The sequence below is a fragment of the Anser anser genome (genome assembly GCF_964211835.1).
Source record: "Anser anser genome assembly, chromosome: 1".
Taxonomy (NCBI): domain Eukaryota; kingdom Metazoa; phylum Chordata; class Aves; order Anseriformes; family Anatidae; genus Anser; species Anser anser.
In genome coordinates, this window is record NC_139720.1 from 21,677,061 (window position 1) to 21,701,117 (window position 24,057).

Consider the following 24,057-nt stretch of genomic DNA (forward strand, 5'->3'; position numbering starts at 1 on the left):
CTGTATTTTAGAGGCTGATAAAATGCATGTGTAGCCCAAACACAGCCATGGTGAGAGAATCTGGCACATCCACCCCGCATCCTGGGTAGGAAGCTCACTTCCAGAGCTCCTCACTGCATGTCGGTCCTCGGAGCTGCTTCTGCTGCCACGGAGCCTATGGAGGTTGAGCTGGGAAAATGAAGCAAGTGATGGTGACAGCTCTCGTCCCTTCTCACCCCCAGTGCCCTTCAGGAGCGTGCGGCAATGACAGCTTTGTCTCTGCTGGCTGGGCTCCTTCATCAGGGCTGTCGCCATCAGGGCATCCCTCTCGCCTGGCTCATTACATCCCTGCCCGCATGGAAGGACCCCTGCAAAGAACCATTATTTTAAGTTTGCATCCAATATTTAAACTTGAATAATTAAACTTGAACAGCAAGCAAGGATCATCGTATTGTTCACAGTGAGTGGGGAAAGGGAAATTTCAAGGCAAAGATGAAAATCTCTGCCTTACTCATGCTGTGTTGCAGATGACAACTGCAAATCTTTGAGAGAAAAAAAAGAAATGTCAGCGATATTTATTTAAGCGTATCTCTGGTTTTCATCCGAGCACTGCTAAATATAAACTCCCTGAACAACTTGGGAACGAGGGACTGCGACCTGGAGCTTTTGTCTGGGTGCCGTAGCTGCCAGCTGTGATGCAGCACACACCTCCTTTGATGCAGCGTGCCCCCACCGGGGCTTTAAAACCCTTCCAGCGGGGACACCTCGCCCTGAGGTGCCCCGGCTGCGGGCCCGCGGGGGCTGCGGCTCCTTCCCCCCCTCAGGAGGCGGCGCGGCCCCGGCCTCCGCCCGCCGCCGACCTCCGCGGGCCTCCGCGGGCCCCCGACGCATGCGCGCTGCCGCCAGCGGTGCCTCCCGCAGGGACGGGGCCGCCGCAACGTGTTGCGCGCTGCAGCCCCCCCGGGCGTGTGCCTGCTGCGGCTGCTGCCCCCTCCTGCTCCTGCTCCTCCTCCTCCTCCTCCTGCTGCTGCTGCTGCTGCTCCCAGCCTGGCAGGCTCCAGCTGCTCGCATCAGATCCTTAAAGGACCTCTGCGCTCCCGCAATTCATTCCGGTGCTGCTCTCTCCTCCTCCTCCTCCTCCTCCTCCCCGCTGCTGCTGCTGCCAGCCCCCGTTGAGCCGCCCCGCACGCTGCAGCCCGGCGTTTCCATGCATTGCCAGCCAGCCGCGGCGATAACCAGCACCGCCCGCACGCCGCTCGCCCCCCGCCCCGAAGCGGCGGCGCGGGGACCTTTCTGCCGGCAGGAAGGGCCGGTGTAAGTTTATTTGCGGCTTCCGCTGCTGTTGGCAAGGCAGCGCCTGTGCTCGCCAGCCCCTGCGAACCGAGGGAGCCGAAGCTGCCAGGTAAATGCCCCCTCCCTCGCCCGCAGCAGCGCTCGGCGGGGGGCAGCCCCAGCCCGTGCTGTCGCTTGCCCAGGCACGGCTGCCGGCGGCTCCTCGGCTCCCCCCCGCCTCCCTCTGCGGAGCTCCGGGGGGAGGCAGCCCTCCTGCAGCACCCCGGGGTGGCCGCTGCCGCCGGGGGCGGGGGTCTGCCACCGCTCCCCGGGGCTGCGGGGACACGGGGAGGTCGGGCTGGGGCGGGGGAGGCCGTGCGGGACCCGCACCCCACCCCGCAGCACCCCACGGCACGCCAAGCCCTGCCGGCCCCGCCGCCACCCTGTCGGTGTTGTCCCCGCAGGCCGCCACCCGTCCCCGCGTCCCCGTCCCCGGGGGAGGCCCCGTCGGCGTGAGGCCGCCCGCAGCCGCCGCCACCACCGCCGCTTATGCAACACATCATCGATAACCACCCCGACATGGCCACCGCGCTGCTGGCGGGCGAGAAGCTGAAGGAGCTCATCCTGCCCGGGCAGCAGGATGACAAGGCGGGCGCGCTGGCGGCTCTGCTCCTCCAGCTGAAGCTGGAGCTGCCCTTCGACCGCGTGGTCACCATCGGCACCGTCCTCATCCCCATCCTCCTCGTCACGCTCGTCTTCACCAAGAACTTTGCTGGTAAGGGCAGCGGGCCCCGACAACGGCCCCAGAAACGTCCCCCGTGGCTCCCCCCTTTGTGGACAGCTCCTCGAGGGCACGGGCAGCGGGAGCAGAGGGGCCGCGGGGTGCCCCAAGGGCCAGCGGTGCTGAGGGAGGGGAGCAGGCGGCTCAGTGTCAACGTCCCACCAGAGCGCCTCTTTCTGCTTCGTTATGAGGAGGCAGAGAGGTGTAAAGATGAGGCACAGCCTAAGCGTTGGTCCTGACGTTGAGTCAGCTGTGTGCAGCACGGGTATTTGACTGGCCCACGAGGTGGAGGGGCGCCTTGTTATACTGGCTGCTGCGGTAATTACGTACAGGTACACGCCTCTTGGGCTTTCCCATATCGTGATATCTCTGGTATTTCAGGGCCTGCATAAAAATTTTCACAGGTTGAAAAGCCCAGTTTGATCGCCCATCACAGCCAACGCATTGTCCTGCCGGTCTGGGAGGTCAGTCCAAGTCTGTCTGGGAGGTTAGTTCAAGTCTTGGTGAGCCTCAAAAATCATTCACCCAGTAAATTGCTGTGACATCTTCTGGGCCACTAGCAAGGCAGGTAACCATTGCTTTACTTTCTGAAGTATTGCCTTCAAGAGTGGAGCTGACAGCATGGGATTTCTTTTGGGTCCCCTGAGGCTCCATCCTAAAGATCAATTTGGAATTATTAGCGCCTTTATGTACGGACTGGAAGTCTGTAGCTTGTATGGTTAGTGGGAATTAGCTGTGTTTGATCCATAAACGTATCCAAATCAGGCTCTTACTTTGCACGTGGCTTTGGGATTGACTTCCAACACTTACAATGAAAGCAAGCATAAAGGATATGTAAGATTAAATTACCTAGAAGAGTAACTGCTTGTGAAGAACATCTTGGTTGAAGATTTTTCTTAATTATAGTTAAAACATTTTGAATATATTTTTTTAATATACATTTATATATCTTAAATTCTTCGGCCACAGTTGATGATAGCCTCGTTTTTTTCATGGTCATCTAGAGATATCTTAAAGAGACCATATTTTCAGAGCACACTGAGCTCGCTGAACATCTGAAAACTGTCTCTTCATAGTGACCTAAAGGCAGGATACGGTCACTTTTGTGGGTCCTTCCTGTAGAATGCAAAAGTGTTGGGTCCCTTCCTCTACTTGGTTTGTAGAGAACTAAACATCAATGAAAAGGCGAGCCTACAGAAGGCAACAAGAGTGCTTACTTCATACTGTTTGAGATTTACAAATTTGAATATTAGTAGGCCTGAAGATAACCTTGGGTGCCAGAAAGGTCGTGCCCTTTCACTTATGTTTCTTTATTGTAGTGTGAGTTTCCTACCAGAGATCTGTGATGAATCACTGCTTGCGCAGACAGCAGGAACTTGCTCTGTATGAACAAGTCCTCTGGGGCTGCAGATTGCGGAGGAAGACACAATTCTTAGAGACTCAGAGATTTATACAGGGGATGTTCCTCTGAGAGTCTATACAGTGGTCCATGCAAGTTTATGGAAGGAGTTTAGCAATTTTACTCACTACTCACATCTGCCCGTATTTCCGCAATTGGGTTTATTTTATGCCATGAAAGACTATTCTCTAGGACAACAGTTGTGGTCTTCAATGTTGCAGTTGTTTTGTTGGTGTTTTTTTTTCAGAAGTACCAAAAGCAATGTCATTTGTCTAGTCACAGACCTCGTGTGCTCATTTGACCCTATAAGAGCATATGCAATGCTACAGGCTTGGGGCGGAGTGGCTGGAAAACTGTGCAGAGGAAAGGATCTGGGGGTGTTGGTTGATGCTTGCCTGAACATGAGCTGGCAGTGTGCCCAGGTGGCCAAGAAGGCCAAGGGCATCCTGGCTTGTATCAGGAATAGTGTGGCCAGCAGGACCAGGGAGGTGATTGTCCCCTGTACTCTGCTCTGGTGAGGCCGCACCTCAAGTACTGTGTTCAGTTTTGGGCCCCTCGCTACAAGAAGGACATCGAGGCCCTGGAGCATGTCCAGAGAAGGGCTACGGAGCTGGTGAAGGGCCTGGAACACAAGTCCTGTGAGGAGCGGCTGAGGGAACTGGGATTGTTTAGGCAGGGAAAGAGCAGGCTCAGGGGAGACCTTATTGCTCTCTACAGCTACCTGAAAGCAAGTTGTGGGGAGCTGGGGGTCGGCCTCTTCTTGCAGATAACTAGTGATAAGACAAGAGGGAGTGGCCTCAAGTTGCGCCAGGGGAGGTTCAGGTTGGAAATGGGGAGACGTTTCTTCTCAGAAAGAGCAGTCAGGGTTGCCCAGGGAGGTGGTGGAGTCACTGTCCCTGGCGGTGTTTAAGGAAAGGTTGGACGTGGTGCTTAGGGACATGGTTTAGTGGGTGACATTGGTGGTAGGGGGATGGTTGGACCAGATGATCTTGGAGGGCTTTTCCAACCTTAATGATTCTCAGATTCTATATGCTCTATAAGAGCAGTAACCTGTTATGTCCTACCCAGACAAAGCTTATAAGGCAACACGGAAAGCACCTTTATGTCACTGGAAAAACATGGGACAGCACTCTTCTCTCATAAAATATACGTACAATGAGAGAAAGGAAAAAAAATAAAGATACAAGAAAATGTCACACAAACTGAAAAGGAGCGATGAAACTAGACTTCTTTTTCAGGTGCAGTAAAAGAGCTCAGGGTTGGTGGATTCAATTCTGCTTCCAATGAACTCAAGAGCAAAACTCCTCCTAATTTTAAATGTGACCTGATTTAGATGTTTACAGCCCTGTTACCAAAACAACATTTACTCAAACTTCTTTACTAAGAAGGTTGTCCAGAGACACTGACCATGGTAACAGCAATAGTCCTGCTGAGTTATGTGCTTATTACTGGCTCTGCTGTTTGTGTTATGTTTCACCCACGCGCTGCCGCTGATCTTTTAAAAAATATATATATTTTTCATGCTTTGGATATTGCTTCCTGTATGCAATTTAAATAATACATATGAAAAGTGCAAACTTTGCTGACAAAAGTGCTGGCAAGAGGTTCCTGCTGCTGCTTTGGGTGTTAGTATCATAGTAGCTTCCCAGCCTTTTCTTTGTGCCCTTCGGTGCATCAGTTACAGCCTCGGAGTAGGAAATAAAAACTGATGCTTATAATTCCTCCTAATGCTGTTAATGATATCCAGTGCAAGCTATTTAAAGCTACCTTCATGGCGCTGAACCAAGAACAACCCCTTTTTCTGGTTTCTGTCGCCTTACTTGAAGAGTCTGGTAAAGGCTCTCGGAAGAGAGGTGAGCGTGCTCAGGGCATGGACGTGCGGCGAGCGTGGTTTCTCACAAACCCTTCGGCTTAGTATCGGATGAGTTGCATGATGAGCGCCTAGAGGAGATAAAACCCTATATACTGCTGATCTGCCTGTGAGTTCATGGAGGATCCAGCTTATCTTAAAGCCTAGTCAGGAGTGACTAGGCACGGTGCGGTGCCAGGCTTCTGGGCCCAGCGACAGCACTCCGCGTGAAAGTTGAGTCCAGCATCAGCATGCAAGGCAAAGAGTGCGTGTGTTATGACAGATGGATTTAAAACGATCATTTATTTATAATTTTAGAAATCGTTATGTCCGTGGGATAATACGTTACATAGTGTAGTTTTCCTGTGGGTGAAGATCAAGTTACTTAATGAATTGTGTTGTTTTAATGGCAGGGGCAAAGTGGTTGTTTAGGTTAATGTATTTGCTGTTTGTGTAAGTGATTTGTTCATCCTCATGTTTGAGTGTTCTGGTCTTTACATTGCTTTTGAGAAATTAAATCACAAATTGCATAATGCTTGCACTGGCACCTCTACAAAGAAATTACTACAGCCTTTCTTTGTACTTCCCAAACTTTCTTTCATAAGAGAAAAGAAGGTCCCTCAGCTAACACCTTCTATTATCATTTCTGAGTCTCCCACTTCTCCTTTAATGTTTTTCCAACAAACCAGTGTGATTCCAGGAAGGGTGCACCTAGAAAAGTAATTAAAGTAAATCTGTGTGCAGTATTTATACTGTGCAAAAGAATTGGCTTGATGGTTGTACCCAGAGAGTGGTGGTCAACGGCGCTATGTCCAGGGTGGAGGCCAGTGACAAGCGGTGTCCCTTAGGGGTCTCTCCTGGGACCGGTGCTCTTCAATATCTTCATCAATGACGTAGATGATGGGCTTGAGTGCACCCTCAGCAAGTTTGCAGATGACACCAAGCTGAGTGGTGCAGTTGATATACCATAAGGAAGGGATGCCATCCAAAGGGACCTGGACAAGCTTGGGAAGTGGGCCCATGTGAACCACATGAGGTTCAACAAGGCCAAGAGCAAGGTGCTGCACCTGGGTCAGGGCAATCCCAGACATGAGCACAGACTGGGAGAAGAACTCACTGAGAACAGCCCTGAGGAGAAGGAATTGGGGGTTCTGGTGGACGAAAAGCTCGACATGAGCCAGCAGTGTGTGCTTGCAGCCCAAAAGGCCGGCTGCATCAACAAAGGAGTGGCCAGCAGGGGAGTGAGGATTGTCCCCCTCTGCTCTGCCCTTGTGAAGCACCATTTGGAGTGCTGCATCCAAGTCTGGGGCCCCCAGCACAAAAAACATGTGGACCTGTTAGAGCAGATGCAGAGGAGGACTACGAGGATGATCAGAGGTCTGGAGCAGCTGTCCTGTGATGGAAGTCTGAGAGAGCTGGGGATGTTCAGCCTGGAGAAGAGAAGGCTCCAGGGAGACCTCATTGCAGCCTTTCAGTGCTTAAAGGGGTGTTATAAAAAGGATGGGGAAGGACTCTTTACTCGGGTAGATAATGATAGGACAAGGGGGAATGGTCTTAAACTAAGAGAGGATAGATTTAGATTAGACATTAGGAGGGAGGGTAGTGAGGCACTGGAGCTGGTTGCCCAGAGAAGCTGTGGATATCCCATCCCTGGAGGTGTTCAAGGCCAGGTTGGATGAGGCCTTGCGTTGGAACTGGATGATCTTTAAGGTCCCCTCCAACCCAAGCCATTCTATGACTCTGCGATAAAGTCGTTCAGGAGCAGTGGTCAGCAACCTCACACAAAGAAAGCCCAGACAAGCACCCCCAAGAGCCAAATGAATAGTCTCCCTTTCTAAAACTCACCCATGGGCAGACTTTATATACCATCAGGGTATGTTTTATTTATGGGCCAGTGTGCACTGAACCTTGAGGATCTCAGGGAAAGTTTTGGAGGCATTTGCCCTCTGTGTGCTGCTTGGAAGGGTGCCTGCAGCAGGCAGTGTCAGCAAAGGAAACCTCTCTGGTAGTGATGTTCTTGTTCAGAGCTACAGTGCGTACAGGTGGTAGTCCCAGGGGAATTTACTTGGTTTCATTCTGTTTTCTTTCAGAAATTACTGCCTTAAAGATCACAATTTATTATTTTATTTAAATCCGAATACCAGTGTGTTTGAAGTTCTTTCAGAACAGTGGCATGCCCCCAGTACACCCTGTATGTTTTTCGGTATCTGTTGCAGCACTCCTGCATTGTATGCGCAGTGTTTTGCAAAGGTCTGTGCTTGTATTTTTTTCCTTAGGGGTTTTATTTCTCATATCTGAAGATCCAGAAGCCTGATTTTTCATTCCCTAGCACCTTGAAGAATTAGTTACTCCCATGCAAACTAGAAGTAAAATACAACTACTAATCTCTGCGTGGAGAGTTCTGCTTTCGTTAGTACTGTACTGTCCCAGTGCAGGGATAGATAACCATGCTGGGTGCCAGCTAGCAGAGGAGCAAACTGCAAGCCTGTAAGTAGAGGTTGCCACTTCTCTTCTTCCCGTTTAGCTGCCTTGGAGCCGGCTGGGTTGTTCTCTTTCACATGATAAAGGGTTTGGGGTTCTTTATTTAGTTACCTACCTACTTACTTGGAAAGAAATCATTTAAAGTGTTTTCTTGCTGAAGCAGACTAGCCTTAGGCTAATATTTAGTGAAAAAAATGATAAAACCCCAAACTTTAATTAAAGTTTAGTAGGTAAGACTCTAAGATACCTAGTTCTAGTCCAGCTGTAATCTGCATCAATGTTCAGCAGCTTTTTTTAGTTATGATGTTTCAGTATTTCCTGTCAAGGCCTGGTGAGTCAGGGGAGACACAGATCTAGATAAAGGGGACTTTAGATAAAGGGGTCCTTTAATACACTGCATTTCCATTTTTACTTCCTTTCCAAAATGCAGAAAATGCGTGGTATTAGACTGCAACATTCATTATCTGTTTGATGGGGATCTGTTTGGTGTTCCATGGGTTTTTCATCCTGCTCACTACTCTCCGTGGTTTTACCATGGAGGTAGTACTTGCAAACCACAGCCACAAGCAGAGCGCTGTTGGGTGTTGAACACCTCTCTCCATCAGCAAGTGTCGTGTCAGTCCTGTGACACTGGCAGTGAACGGCAGCCTTCTGTAGTGAAACATCTCATGGCCTTTGCTTAGATTCCAAGACACCATGGACAAGGAGACATTTGGCTTTCCTTATGAGCTGCTTAGTTTCTCTTGTTAATGTTTTCAGTAAGTGGTTTAAATGCTCCCGTTCAGTGTTATGCTGTGTTCAGAGACAAGACCATCAGTAATGTCAGTGGGAGGTTTGCTCTGTTAGGGACTGGTGAGAGGTGGGTCCCAAAGGGGAGTATCTTGTTCTTACTGTTTTGTGTTATCTTCACAATATTGAAATATTTTGGCTTCCAAACTTTCAAAAGCTTTAGGATTCATGTTGTCAGCCACAGCAATTGCTAAGTCATATTCCTTGTACAGTGCCTTGTGCTTTCTATTCACAGTGAATCATTCTGTATTGCAGTCATGTCTGCTTTTCCTTCAGAAGTTGTTTAATGCCAATACTTTATTAAAATAAAGCAAAACAGTCATCCAGTTGATTTTTATACTTCAGTCAAAAGCCAAGCTTTGGTGTTGATTTTCTTGCTAGGTTTATAAAACAGTGCCTACCAAATACCAAAAAGTTGCTCACAAATACTGTATTTCTATGTCTCTTAGCAGTTACGTAGCTCAGCCCTCTACCACCCTTCTGCTAGAAAATTCTCATGAGGAAGTAATGGAAGGAGACAGTAAGTTAAATGACTGAAGGGTCAGTTCAAGTTTTATGTTTTATTTTCTGATTTGTAATCATTTTGCATAAGCAATGCTTACTTCACTGTGTAGTACAGTATATGCGTGAGTTCAATGTCTCTTTATGCATTTCACCCAAAAGTATGTTTGCAGTAGTACGTTGAGGATTTCTCTACTACAAGATGGAATTTCATTTTGTATTGCCGGTCAGCTTTTCTAATTTGTATTTCTATCTCAGGTTGTGGGCAGCATGTTTACACACGCTCACTTCCTGACTTGACTGTTAGTTGGCTTTTGAGCTTATTTTCCATTTTTACTCTGTAGCTGTACTTAAAGCCACATATAGTAAAAAACTGAAGATGACGTTTTCCCAAATGGTTACTGTAGGTGCTAAAAGTACTGGACCAGATTGTTTTATGTATGCATGTGAGGACATGGATGCAGAAGTTAGTTGAAGTGGTGTTAGCTGCTGAAACACTCCTTAAATTCTCTTCTCACACCTCTTGTGTTTAAGTGCTTTCTAATCGTGTATTTTTTAAAAGAACTGAAGTAGTGCAAGCAGCCACGGGCTGGCTGTGGTTCAGCCATTGGCAGTTTGCACTGCAGTTGGAATTCTTACCAAAGGGTGAGGGCAAAACAAAACACAAACACAATGTTCGTGAAATATGCAAGCTGGCTTTCTGTGATTTTTGGTCACTTAAAGATTTGCAGTTATGCAATTGAATATTAAATAGAAAGGTAATCTTGAGGAAATGCATGAGCCTCGCATACGTAATCATTCCACTGCAATTCCCAGAGGGCACAGATGTTTTTCTGTCACAAATTCCATCTCTCAGTCTTCATTGATACATACATGTCGTCTTTTTTTTTCATATTGACTTTGATGACCCTGTATACACTATTAACCCTTTCATTTTCTTGTGTCTCATATGTGAAGAGGTCCAAAATCTGGATAAGATTTAGTTTAATACATACTTTCAGGATAACTTCAACAATCTGAACAGATAGATGGGTCAAAAGCAGTCTTGTTTAAGAGCTACATAATTCATCTTATTCAAGAGGGAACCTTTTGAATAAATAAGAGTAAGGTTGAGACTGTTTTCAAAAGCTACCATGAAGTATTTTGAAGCTTTTTCTCTCTAAACTATACAAATTATGCATCCATGATCTAGAAGTCTCAGCTTGTATTGCTTCTTAGATTGGTAAAACTCCTCAAGAAGAATCTATATCGTCCCTGAGTTCCCTGGGATTTTTGAACACTAAAGATGACTGCAGTAGGCACCTTCAGTAGGTATACACATTTAACTATAAAGCTGAATTATTTCACAGTAGACTGGCATCATTCTTGCAGAAGCTTCTTTTGTTTCACATGATACAGGATTTATTCTAAGAAAAAACATTGAAAATAGTGCTGGTGTTTCCATCATAAGGGATTTTGTATATTATTCTCTTGCATTTGAACTTGGAAACACAGTAGTACTTCTTACGATAGTAAGGTTTGGGGAGTTGTTCGCTTTTCTTTTCTGGCACCAGTTGCTGAATGCATGGTGAGTTTTTTGCAGCTTGGAGCTCAGTGACTATTTCTGGAGCATTTCAGCTGTACAGTGAAGTAATTATTTCTGAGGCTGAGGTGCCTTGTCTTCTGTGGGATCCACAAACTGTTCAGGAGGGCAGGAAACCTCCATGCTGGAAGTTGCAGGGTCCCTGGGAGACTTTGGAGGCTGATTCTCTTTTGCGCTGTCATGACAGATCAGCACAGGTCTGATACTTCACAACCCCCAATTTCTCTATACATGGAGGGACCAGTTTTCCAAAAACCAGTAGACCAGTCATCTCTGCCTCCAAATACTAAGATACTAAAAGAATATAATTACCTAATGAACTAACTACTTGCATTTTCCTTTTCTTTTTTTTTTTTTAATATGAAGTTTTCCAGGTGCTGTGTTTATGCCAAGAGGTACTTAAAACAAGCCATCTTTTTCATTTCTGACCATTAAAAAGCAGTAATGCAGTAGAACAAACCTGCTGTTTCCTGTTGTTTCCTGTGTTTGTATTTTGCGCTTGACCCTTGCATTAAGAAGCCACCTGTGTCTGTGTCATCAGTTTCACTAGGTATTCATTTCACTTTGGCATTTATGTGTTCTTGCAGTTTGCTTTAGGTGCTACTCTAGTTCGCATCATCCTAGTGTCTGGGTGCCTGTGTAGCTGCTTTGGGGTTCCACCTCTAGAGGGGAATTTTTGAATTGCCCAAAAATATTTTTTGATCTTTGAGTAACACGAACACACTTACTTTCCCATGTTACTTCTATCCCTGTACAGAAGTTCTGACATACCAAATTCTACTTACCTCCTTATATTAGGGATAATTGTAGAAGTAAATATTATTCAGATCTCTTTTGTAGGGCTATCTGGCTGAATTTCATTAATTATATTTTGGTGAATGCATTCCGTTAAAGTCAAATCTAGCCTTTCCTCACATCTTAACGTAGTACAAAGCAAATTATAATACAGAAACACACCTCTGGTGCAAGTGCAAGCATTGTAATTTCCTTCCAGATGTCTTTTGTTTTCACATAAGGCTCTGTTGACCACAGGAAGAAATGCTCTCAGTGTTGCTCAACAGTTCAGTCATTACAGAGAAGCTCTCTTTCTGACAACATTGCCACCGTACTGCGTGGCCATCACGTGGTGGATAGTAGCTCATTACTGAGGAAACATTTCTCCCTAGGAGCATCCTAAGGGATTTCATTTAGGTGTTTCTGCACTGTCTGCATAATGGTTGCCATTTCTGGAATAATCTTCCCCAACAGACGTCAACATACGAACCAAGTAGGACTAGGTATTTTTCTCTCCTGAATTGTGCAGGGCAGGCATTACAAGTCTTTAAGCCTCAGGTTGCTGGTAAGTGAACTTCAGCATACCAGCTAATTTCAGAAGAGCTAATGTATGTTACATACAGGGAATACAGTCCTGCAAATTTATATATCCACTGGGAACGTTCAGTACTAATATAGTGATCCTGCAAATTCAAAATACATGCAGTTTGAACAGCAGTCTTGCAATAAAAATGGCCCCAAATTATAAATATGGGGACACCCCTGTGGGAAACCAATTGCCTGTTAGTCTCTGAAGCTGTTTATCTCACCCATTACAACTAATCCTTGTAGAATGTGAGTCAGTAAAACTTAGTAGCAGATGGTTTCCTGTCTCATTTCCTTAGGGACTTTTCTTTTAAGATTTTTTTCTTAAACAGGACAAGTGATTTCAGAGAGTGGTCAAAAAAGGCTATACCTTACCTTGTTGATCATGGAGAAATTTGTACCTTAGGAAGACTTCATGGGCATGGAACCTTTATTCAGAGTTGGAAAGAATATTCCCTAACAAAGGTAAAGGTATTGTCTTTTTGTTTTGATAAAAATGATAATTCTTAATAATCAGCTTGCTAAGCTAAGGCTGAGTTCTACGAATGCTTTTTCTTATTCATATGAGTTAACTGAGTTAAATAGGACAGTATGACTACAATTGATACACAAAAGTAATTTCAGGAATCCATCCTCATGCTGTACTAATTTCTAACCTTTAAATACCCTTTAAATAAAGTAGTTGAAATAAACCTGTTAAATTAAAGGAGTTTTTCCTGTGAATTAATTTGGATACTAGCTAGCATTTGTTAAAATCACATCCAAATTAGAGTTACATATTCCATATGGAAGCTTCTGGCTGGGATGGAAGAGCTGTTTACTGTTTAGGTGACATCATTCTTACCTAGACTACATTTTCAGCCTTAGTAATGTAAATGTTTTTGTTCTGTTTTTCCAGAGAGAAGAGGATCCAGGACATTTCTTCTTTTCCTTTTAAAAAATACTGAAAACTACTAAATAAATTATTTCTGTTTCTCAAAATAAACAGTTTGCTACCTGCTTTCTTGTGCATTCCTTTTAGTACTTGAGATGAATGAGGGATGTACGTCTGATTGCTTACACTTACGTGATACAACATAGGGAAAAGCATTATGATAGAACTACACTTGTCAAATACTAACATCTGTGGCTGAATTCAGGGAGCTTCTGATCTGTCTTGGCTATTATAAACTCGTGTTCTAGCATCTGATGGGGCAGGAAGATTCAGAGATCCTAAACACTGATTTTCTCCTTACAGTCAAGTGGAGAGGACCTTATGAGGAGCGCTTCAGAGAACTTGACTGAAATACCAGCTTTTCTTTGTAGGCAGGCTGAGCACCCACATGAGGATGATTTAGCAGTCCTCTTCAAGAGGGTGAAAAGCCGTAGGCCCAGGGTGAGTCTGCAATATATTTAACTTAGTACGTATGCTTACCTGATACTTACCTGATACTTACGTACCTGATACTCAGGTCTCCAGAGTTGATGTCTCCTTCCCACTGGCGTTCCCTGTGAGCCTGTCTGACAGAGCATGAGGGTTTAGGCAGTTGCGCAGGAGTTGGGGGACCCAGCCTGTTTGGCAGAACCTAAGCAGCATCTCTGCTGCCTACACCCAGTGTATGACCGTGGCGGTCAGGCAGCATGTTTACTTTTGGATCCTCAAAGAATTACTTGAACAGGAGACATACTAACCTTTGTCTTGGTATAGCAAGCACAAGAATTTCTTCATCTTTCATTTTTTTCAGTTATGTTTTCTGTAAACTGGGTTCCTTTTTTTTCCTTTTTTTCCTGTATGCTGTTAGGAAATTGTTCTTTGCCTCCTGCATTATTGAATCACTGTTTGGAACGCTGGAATCATGCAGTCTACTTGGAGGGTTAATGAGGTGTGATTTGGTTTTCCAGAGTAAGTTCTAAAAGGTGGAGGTCACAGGAAACATACACAATTTATTGTTATGGTTTATAGTTTGCTTTTGGTGAATATACTTTATTTCACAGGGAATATGGTAGGTGTGAAGGGTCATTTGCCCCTTTATATAGGGGTATATACTGTGTATTAAAAATATTTTCCTGTATTTTTAATGTCTACCAAAAACATTGTAAATGTGTTGCCCATATTTATTTATTTAACTTTTGATTATTGCTCGTAATAAAACTTTGGAAGCTCGAAATTGACCCCCCTACAGCATCAGTTCTTCAAAGAGAGATTCACATGCCTAATTTTATGCACTATGAGTAATCCCATTGGCTTCAAAGAAACTGCATGAAGTCATTTTTAGAAGCAGGGTCTATTTTTTTACTGTGTTGAATACTAAGAGGCTGGTATTGTTACTTTATTTGAAAAACACAAATGAATATTTGTGTTAGATCCAATTCACTCACTTTTTCTAGGAAAACTTGTAAAAAATAAACTTTGAAAGATACAGGAGAATAATACATAACTACCAGCTTGTCTGTGTCTTGCTTGACAGTGTTGCCTCTCTGTACAACATACGAGCTCACATTTTTGCAAAATTATTATTTTTTCAATATATATAGGCATATGCATACACTCACACAGCCTCCTTGGTGGACTGTGCTGTTGACATCTTTTCCTTTGGCTGAGATGCAAAACTGGGACCTGAACTCTAACAGCTTGTATTGCAGTGTGAGCCTTTGCATCCCTTCTCAGAAATGGCCGTTTCTCAAAAGAGAAAAAAGTGGCACCTGCATGAATCAGCCATTCTTGCTAGGCATAACCCAGAGGAAAAAAAAAATCACCTTGAGAACAACCAAGCATTGGAGCAGGTTGCATGGGTGGTTGTGCAGCCTGTGCCTTTGGAGGTTTTCAAGCCAGACAAAGCCCTGATCGAGTTGGTCTGAGCTCAGTGTTGACCCTGTTTTGAGTATGAGGTGGGACTCATTAACTTTCAAAGTTCCTTGTAGCGTTTCTGTGATTCTGCATTGGGGTATAATTTCCAGAGCAGCAATTAGCAGATTTTCTGTTGGTAACTCTGTTTTCAGATCTGAGACTAATTTCTGCAATGGGAAGCTGCACAGGGGTTCCAACCCCAAACCTCAGCCACCCAGCCCCTCGTTTGAGGAATTTCAGAACTTAAAGTATTGTTTTTCCAGGGTGAAATTAAGCAGGATTAATTTATCTAACATGTTTAACACTTGCAGCCTGACAAAGAGTATTTAATTCAGGGGTTCTTGAAGAGGGCTGTTGAGTGTATGCTGAAGTGTGTAGAGGTTGGGGAACCACTGGGAGGAGGTGGCTGACCTTGGATTGAGAACAGTAGAAGTGGTAGCCTGCACCTGCAGAAAGCCCCAAGCATTTCTCAGAGTATTTACTAACAGGCAGCAGACTCAGCAGCACCTAGCTTCCATACTTTGCCTTCCACTTCGTCTCTTTAGGTTCTTTCTCAACATTTTTCTGAGCACGGTCCCTGCCTTCATCCCTCTCCCTACCTTGCTTATTTTCTCTCAACCATGTTCACTCTTTCATTCCCCTGAAGTATGTCCTTTTTACCACTGTACTGCCTGGAAGTAATTTTTCTCTAAGTAGTACTTAAACTGATGGGATGAGATGGTACAGAATGGAGCATGTGAAAAAACTTGGCTCTCAAGGGTTTTTATTTTTTCTAGTGGCATAACAGAATTTTTATATTCCACAACTAACTAATTCTGCTTTGACTATTTTATCTTGTCTGTATATCCAAAAAGATTAATTTGAGATGTCTCATATTTTATTAATGAGACTAGTTTTGTGGACTTCTAGAAGTTACTTACATGAACAGTGAGCAGCATAAAATGTATTTATGTACAGCTGTTGAAAACATCTGATGTACTGCTCCTATGATCACCTAATGATATCGAAAAAGGGAAGCTAAGCTTCCTAGTATGCATCTTTATACTCAACTCAGTATAATATTAAGTATAATATACTTTATAATGTATTGATATTACGGACTTTTTCCCCAATGCATTATTTCTTAACAGCATTAACACAGGGTTACTTAGTTTCCTAAAAAATTATTCAAAAGGAACATTTCATGGGAATGACAGCGACTTTTAGCAATTATTGCAGAAACAGAATTTGTTCTTGGGTATTCCTTGTGATTCTTTTTCTGAAACAACTGTGTTGAACGTCATATGTTGGAATGCAGTTAACACATTTGCATAGGTGGACCTAATGGCAGACCTTCAGGCTTTGAGCTTCCTGAGATTTTACTGAGCGTGAGCCCTGAAAATCTTGCAGTAGGAGATCACATTTAATGAAGAAATGTTGAGTTTAGTATTCCAGCTCTCAATACTGATTACAAGCTAGTTGGGTAGTATCTTATTTTTGACCTTTGTTGCAGTTGCACACATGTACAAGTCACAGGTACATGCATACCCTGTACCACCTTTTCATTATTGTTTGGAACAGGCAAAAGATTGTTTTGGAGATGATGACCTTGCTCTCCATAATTTATTTATCTTTTAATGGTAGGAATTTCTTTCTCCTGGACTCACAAGAATGTAGCTATCAAGGAATGTGTAGGGACAGATTATACTTATGGCCTAAGCCCAGACAACACTCAGAAGAGAACCAACACACTCAGCCCTCGTAGTATCCCCTAAGCTTTAAAAACGTTTTTCCTTATTGTATCTTATTCTACTGTCATTTTATCATTTCCTACACAATTGAATAATTATGCCATATGCAATTAAACTGCCAAGTTTGGGGAAAAACTTTCTATATTTATGAGTATAAACTTCAAATACGTACTTTTTATTTTATTTTTATAGTATATGACCCAATATCGGAGCTATGGTTTTAACACAGCTGTTTTTTAATGCTGATTATCTATCAGATCATTGTAGAAAAAAAAATACACCTGATGTGCCTTCTGAACGCGCATTGTGGGGTTCTCACAGCTAAGTGAGCTGTGTATGTGAGAACAACTTGCTACTCCTCCATCCTCAACAGATCTGCATTTTGAGATCCAGCAATATGTTGATGCCATCTTTCATAACAAACCAGATTAGTTACTGATGTGATGCTTTCCTTTCTCATTTATTTCTGATTGACACATTTCAGTAGAAGAGAAACGGGTCCATGCCCTAGTATGATAGGATCAAACACCTTCATGGTGTTAAATGCAAGGTAAAATGCTGCTGTTGCCTTAGGAGCATTCACAAAAGCTAACTTAAACCTAGCATTGATCTTGCTTGGCATCCCCTTGTCAATGAAGAGAGGTTCCTCCAGGCACCAAGTAAATTAGTCTTTTGCTTTGAATCTTTGTCTGGAAGGGTCTTCCCCTCCTCTCTGTTTTCTCGATGGTTTTCTAGATGAATGAGCTTTCCAGGACTGATGCTTTGCTTTGTGAGTCATGTCCTTTGCTGAGAAGGGTAAGGTAAAGTCCCCTGTGGAGTAACTAACAAGATCAGTGACATTCTCCAGCAGTGAGTATGACTCAAACATGTCAGAAAACACTGTTTGAATAAAACTGAAGTGTAACCCTGCCTCCTCTTCAGGCAGTTATCAGAAGTCCCACTGGCTTCACTGAGGATGGGGTTTTGTCTGAAGGGTCTTGGGATTCACCTGACCCATAATGAAAATCATGTCAATTTAATAAATATGCAGAGAAAATATGGGACTAGCATCAATAAATAACAACATTAAGAATGGAACACCATGCTCAGCTATCCTGATAAATTAGAGATCTCTCTCAACTTACCAGGCAGTGGGAGCAGCTAAATATCTTTAACAGGAAAAGTTAGTAAATTCCTATAAAATGTCATTTGCTTGCTTTACTGGGCTGGGCAGCCACATTTTTGAAGTAGCCTCCAATGAAACTGTTGAGTCCAAACCAGAGTTGTGAAACTTCAGTTCTTCACTGAAGCAGTGGCAGTGGACAAAGTGCAGTTAGTCTCCAAGTGATCTGTCCAACATAAATGTAAATGTTAAGACATTTCAATGTGTTTATACATTAAACTAATATTTGTTATATACATACAATTTTGGCAGAAGTCACCTTAGTCTTTCATGCCTCAGTGAGAACTGTTTACTTTTTATTTGGTAGTAGCAAATGATACACGAATCCCAAAAAAGTAATTATGGATGGTTTATATGAATACTTGTTGCTGTCTTCCCAACTATTCATGGTGCTGAGACCCAGGAGAAATGAATCTATGTATTTCACAGGAAACTAAGTTTTATGTTGGCAGGTTCTACTAAGCTTAGGACACACCATTCAAAATATTTCTGCTTACAAGAAATGCTCAAAGCTATTTGCCGGGAATATATTCGCATAGGAATCTTCTGACTCTCCTGGGAAATCATAGAGTAACTCCTTGATAGTAGGAATTAAATATTTTTGTATGCATCCTTTCATGGGTAGGGTTAGGAGGGCATGTAATGGCTGAAGACGAGAGGCAATGAATATTTTTCTTGTAACTGATGACTAAATACACAATGTTATTCTAAACGGGAAGCTGTGTCTGAGAAAGCCTGAAGGTAGATCATTTTAAAATAGTCTTCAGAAGTGATTTTACAGAATACACAGGACTTACTCACTTTGCATCCTGTCTTGGGTAGTATCATTTATTCTAGCAAGTCTGTCCAAATTGGTTATATTTTTAGAAAAGAATCTTCACTGAATCACTTTAAAAATATTTTGTGCAGTTCTAACCATGTAGATCTCTGGAGACCAGAGAATATGTTTACACATCCACATTTTACCAAAGCGCTAGTAAATGCTTTTGAATTTGCTTGAATGTGAGGAGTAGTTAGTTGGTCAACTAAGGAGTCCTCTGTTATGCCAAAAGGATTAGGGCTTTTTTGCCTGCCTATTAATTTTTAATATTTTACTTACTGTTTTTGAATGACATAATATTTTATTATTTCTCTTCATGATTTGTATTATTAAAAGAACAGTACCACCACTCTTCAAGTGAGCTGTTCTCCATCTGAATTGTGACTGCGTTCAGAACTGGAGCCAGCTTGGTGTTCTTGAGCGATTCTCAATTCAAGAGAACATGCCTTCCTCCTATGGATCTCATTTTAGGATTTTTTTTAAAGGTATACCAGAACACTGTATATTCACTTTGTTCTACCTGCCAAAACATTAAAATATGGTCTTCCTCTTTGAAGAGGGTATTTTGATAATGGTCATTGATTTCGGAGCTGTTAATGCTATTCTATCTTTCACAAGTTTTTCTGCATTATTTTCATGTCTATTGTTAGAAAAATGTAATTACATAAGAACATAGTACACCTACTGTGTCAAAGCAGAAGTTCTTTAGCCCAGTATCCTGTCTCTGATGGTAGCAAAACTCAAATGCTTAGGAAGTAGTATTAAAATAGACAAGCATATGGTATTATTTTCTTGGAAGAACCCTCCCACTGCCCAGCATCCTGTGGCTTGAAGATGATGCTAAGGAAAAAAAATGGATCATTATCTGTGTATTAAATAATTCTTGCTATACTTTTTCTTCCGTTACTTTGTCTACATGTTTTATTGATCCACTGTATTTGTTGCTACCATAATGATGTAGGACAGTGAGTTCCACCATTTAATTGCACACTATGTAAAAAATGATGTTACATTTTCAAATGTAAAATTAATTTTTCATAGTGGTAAATACAATTAACACACCAGATTCTGTCTTGGTCAGTCACATTTTAATTCAAGACCATTAACTGGGATACAGTTGCCTAAATGTTTATATGTCTTTATTTTTTTTTTCTACTATATCACTGAGTAGATATATCTACTAACTATATCATATATCTAACTTTTTTCTATTTAGAAGAATATTCAGATGGGATAAACCTTAAATTTCACCTAAATGCCTTTCAGCATTTGCACATACGCCAAAATAACATCCTAAGCTATTGCATAGTGGATATCAGATCTTTTAACTTTCCAGAGTTTAGGCCATACTTTAGCTTAGGATATTGTTCTCAGGGAGATAACTAAAACCAAAATATGTATTTATTGCTGACATTTCTAGCTTAGGTTCATTATAAAGCTTCCAGGTAAATAGTTTTGCCTGGAGGCTTGTGAAGATGTGAGCAGGCTGAGCTGTCTAATAGACATTGTGGGCTTAACAGTCATGTGAAGATACAGTAAAGTAAAATTGATATCATTTGAAATGTTTATTTTCCAGAGCTCCTTTTGTAGGTTAAATGCACAGCAGTGACTTTTCTCTCTGTTATACAGAGGAGCCAATATACTGTTACACACCACACAACTTCACCCGCGATCAAGCCTTGTATGCCAGAGGATATTGTTGGACAGAATTAAAAGATGCCTTGCCAGGAGTTGATGCCAGCCACTGGCCCTCCTTGTTTGAGCATAAGTTCCTACCTTATGCACTGCTGGCTTTTGCTGGGATAATGTACATTCCAGCTCTGGGCTGGGAATTTCTGGCCTCCACCCGACTGACTTCAGAGCTTAATTTTTTGCTCCAGGAGATCGATAATTGCTACCACCGTGCAGCTGAAGGACGGGCACCAAAAATAGAGAAGCAGATCCAGTCCAAAGGCCCAGGGATCACAGAGAGAGAGAAAAGAGAAATCATTGAGAACGCAGAGAAGGAAAAAAGCCCCGAACAGAACTTGTTTGAGAAATACCTGGAAAGGAGAGGACGCAGTAACTTCTTAGCTAAGCTTTATCTCGCGAGACATCTGTTCATCATCTTTTTAAGCATTATACCGATTACATACTTATCCACCTACTATGCTACACAGAAGCAAAATGAATTTACATGTGCACTAGGAGAGCCTCCAGACAAAACAAGCAGCTCCAAATTGCACATCAGAGTGAACTGTAAGCTGCCATCTGTCCAGCTCCAGCGGATTATTGCGGGTGTAGATATCGTTCTCCTCTGCTTTATGAACTTGATCATCCTTATCAACTTAATTCACCTCTTCATATTTCGTAAGTCCAACTTCATATTTGATAAACTGAACAAAGTTGGAATAAAGACCAAGAAACAGTGGCAGAAGTCCCAGTTTTGTGACATCAATATTTTGGCCATGTTTTGTAATGAAAATCGGGACCACATAAAATCTTTGAACCGTCTGGATTTTATTACAAATGAAAGTGATCTGATGTATGACAATGTGGTACGCCAGCTGCTTGCGGCCTTGGCCCAGTCTAATCATGATGCCACTCCGACCATGCGTGATTCAGGGATCCAAACGATAGACCCAAGCGTCGACCCAGCGGACATTGATGGTAATGAGCAGCTCATCATTAAGAGACCAAGGAAGAAGATGAAATGGATCCCAACTACCAATCCACTTCCTCAGCCATTCAAGGAACAGTTAGCCATTATGAAGGTTGAAAACCATAAACCTGAAAAGCCTAAGCCTGTGCGGAGAAAAACGGCGACAGATAGCCTTATCGCTCCTTTGCTAGAATCCACTGCAAAAACCTCACAGCAATCATCAGCTCATAAAACTGAGTCAAACGCCATCCCAAGCACAGGCAGTGAAAAAAAGCACACACGACACTTTTCCTTGGATGTACATCCATATATACTTAGTAGTAAAAAACCCAAGCCAGAGATTCCAGCCATCCCCTCGATGCCTACATCAAAAAGCCAAGAAGGTGGATTCCTAAACCAGGAAGAGAACGTCATAGTACACGTTACCTCCTCTCTCAAAGGTACAGTATGCTGTAATGCCAGTACCACCTCCACAGACCATGATTTTCATAGTGACCTTTAGGAACTCAAAGCGTTCCTGAACAGTTTGACCTACCTCACTAGATTTTGGGATAAGTAATAATGTTAGGATTTGTAGGTCTCGGAAACAATGGTTCTCTCTCTTTATCAGAATACAGCTATATGGAGGATAAGCATTATTACAGGTGGAGCTCTACAAAACAGCCTGTAGGCTGTTTCTACTGGTAATTTTTCAAACATGAGCAGATTTTCACAATTATGAATATGGTCATGCCTTGCTAAGGAAATGAGGAGGACTTGGCCTCCATGACACTCTTCCTGCTCCACCAGCACCTGGTATATTTCAAACCTGCCTTATTTTCAAGTCATATAGAAACTGCCATGGCAGACAACCAGTATGCTGACCAATAACAGCAACTTCTTAAGAGATTGTGACAAACTGTGCTAAAGGTAGTTAAAGCTGCCTGTAGAAAAAAAAAATCTCAGTAACTACTAATTTTTAGGGGTTGGCATTTGCCACCTATGAAGGCACAACTCAGATTATACTGTTCTTCGCCCAAGAGGCATTTTAAATTGCCCTTTGTCTGATGTGGACCAGAGGATGGATGGTCTGAAGTGTGGGTGCTGGTCTGGGATTCGGGAATTCTGCCATTCACATCCCCTGTGGCCTCACAAGAGATGCTCTTTCTGTGTCTCAGTTCCCTGTGTGTGTCCTGTAAATGCTACCCCTTTTCTGCCTCAAAAGAGTTTTCCAAATAAATCAACAACTGTTAGATGCTAGAGTGATGGGGAAAGCCATGTAATCACTAAGAAAAGTGATAGACCAGTAGACAAACTGACAGAGAGATAGGTATCTTCTTGTTTATTTTTGTAAGCTACTCACGTAAGAAAGAAGCACTATGCAGTTGAAGTTACAGAAAGATTTGTACGTACTTAAAGCAATGGCTCTCATCTCATTACAAGCTAAGACCTCCCTCTGGGCCTCGACAGACTGACAGCTACCGTCACCCACTGCCCAGCAAAGAAGTGATTTGAGGTATAAACGTTTCTGTCACTTCCAAATCCGTATGCTCCTTAGAGCCCTCCAACTCCCCAATCTGCATGTGAGCTATTCTATAGCTTTCCTTATCCGGTCACCTGCTCTGATTTCAACTCCTCAAAACTACTGGGGTTTTCTGGTCTCAATTACCTTCATCTAAATTAGTGCTTGAATATTTTAAGAGTGAAAAATAATTACTGTAGTTTTGGGGCTCTGTTACTCTCCATTCTAATTAAAAGTATTCAGCTTTGCTTTTGAGTTAGACCAACATTGCAGTCCATCAGGTAAGGCAGACTCCTAATTTCTAGAAAGAGACACCAAATTGCTGAGTTCTTTCTGAAGACAAGTGGCTTACAATCTGTAACCACTATTTTTTCCCATTGAAAATATCAGTGCTTTTTGTATTCCATCTTGTGGTTTTCAACATTCATAGCATTTGTCAAAACATTAAATCATAACATTTCTAAAACACCTGCCAGACCATAGAGGAGAGTAAAAGATTCTTTTCAGTTGTTTTTTGTTCATTTTACAAAAATACCATTCACGTTTGGAAGCATGAGCATGCCTAAAAAAGTGAGATTTACAAAACCCGTTTGTTGTTTGTCCTGTTTCCCTGAGCTTATGGTCCTCATGTTACAAAGCAGTCCTGCTGGATTCCTCAAAGGGTCCCAAGAAAATTCACTTTGGGGTCCACTCCTGCTTCCATTGAAATCAGTGGCAGAACTGCCAATGGCCTTTATTGGTTCAGGACAGTGCTCTGTGGTGGACGGGGAGGGTGCAAGGCTACCTGTCTTTTAACTGGCTGTTCTGGTTTCTCTTAGACGCCCCTCATCCTGCAAAAGAGATGCTGTACTCATCAGAGACATGCAGAACTGGGCCCGCTGCTGGGGCTTTTGTCACATGCAACCACAACCACATAGCCACCACTGCTGCGACGACAACGATGACTTTGAACCCAGTCAAAGCAGAACCGGGCCCCGCACTGAACTGCAACCCCACGCACCCGCTGCTGCACATCAACACGCTCTACGAAGATCACGAGGAGGAAGTCCCAAACATAATCGACAACGGGATTCACTCACCGGCTGACACGGGGGAAATCCTCTCCATCCCCACCCCCAAGCAGATAAGGCTGGCAACGTTTGACGAGCCAATGGCAATCGTGAGCTCGGTGGAGTACTGAAGGCCCTGCTCCCTCGGGGCCGGGTCTGAGGCTGCTGCAGTGAGAAACGTGGTCCCCTCCGCAACGCGCTGCACTGCATGAGCATGGAGAGTCCTCATACAGACTGCGATAACAGCTCTTGGTAATAGTACCAAAGGGTTTTTCAGGATCACATCATGAGCACTGTCAATCATTTACCAAGTAGAATAAGTAAAATCTGGTGGA

General features: G+C 43.2%; 1 protein-coding gene across 16 annotated transcripts; it reads left to right on the forward strand.

Annotated features, from left to right (window-relative positions):
• Positions 1–779: 779 nt before the first annotated feature.
• On the forward strand, positions 780–23,853 carry PANX2 (pannexin 2; the record flags this gene model as incomplete). Of its 16 annotated transcripts, none has more annotated exons than XM_083821551.1 (6): positions 1,890–2,026; positions 11,000–11,028; positions 12,325–12,457; positions 12,891–13,367; positions 20,412–21,612; positions 23,492–23,853. In XM_083821551.1, the coding sequence occupies exons 4-6, from the start codon at positions 13,248–13,250 to the stop codon at positions 23,851–23,853; spliced, it is 1,683 nt and encodes a 560-aa protein (XP_083677677.1). In that variant the 5' UTR covers positions 1,890–2,026; positions 11,000–11,028; positions 12,325–12,457; positions 12,891–13,247. The 16 variants fall into 16 exon arrangements, with proteins under 16 accessions (XP_083677672.1, XP_083677684.1, XP_083677685.1 ...); XM_083821560.1 differs by adding an exon at positions 4,670–9,090 and having other exon boundaries at positions 1,896–2,026; positions 11,000–12,457; XM_083821549.1 differs by lacking the exon at positions 11,000–11,028 and adding an exon at positions 4,670–9,090 and having other exon boundaries at positions 1,896–2,026.
• Positions 23,854–24,057: the final 204 nt, after the last annotated feature.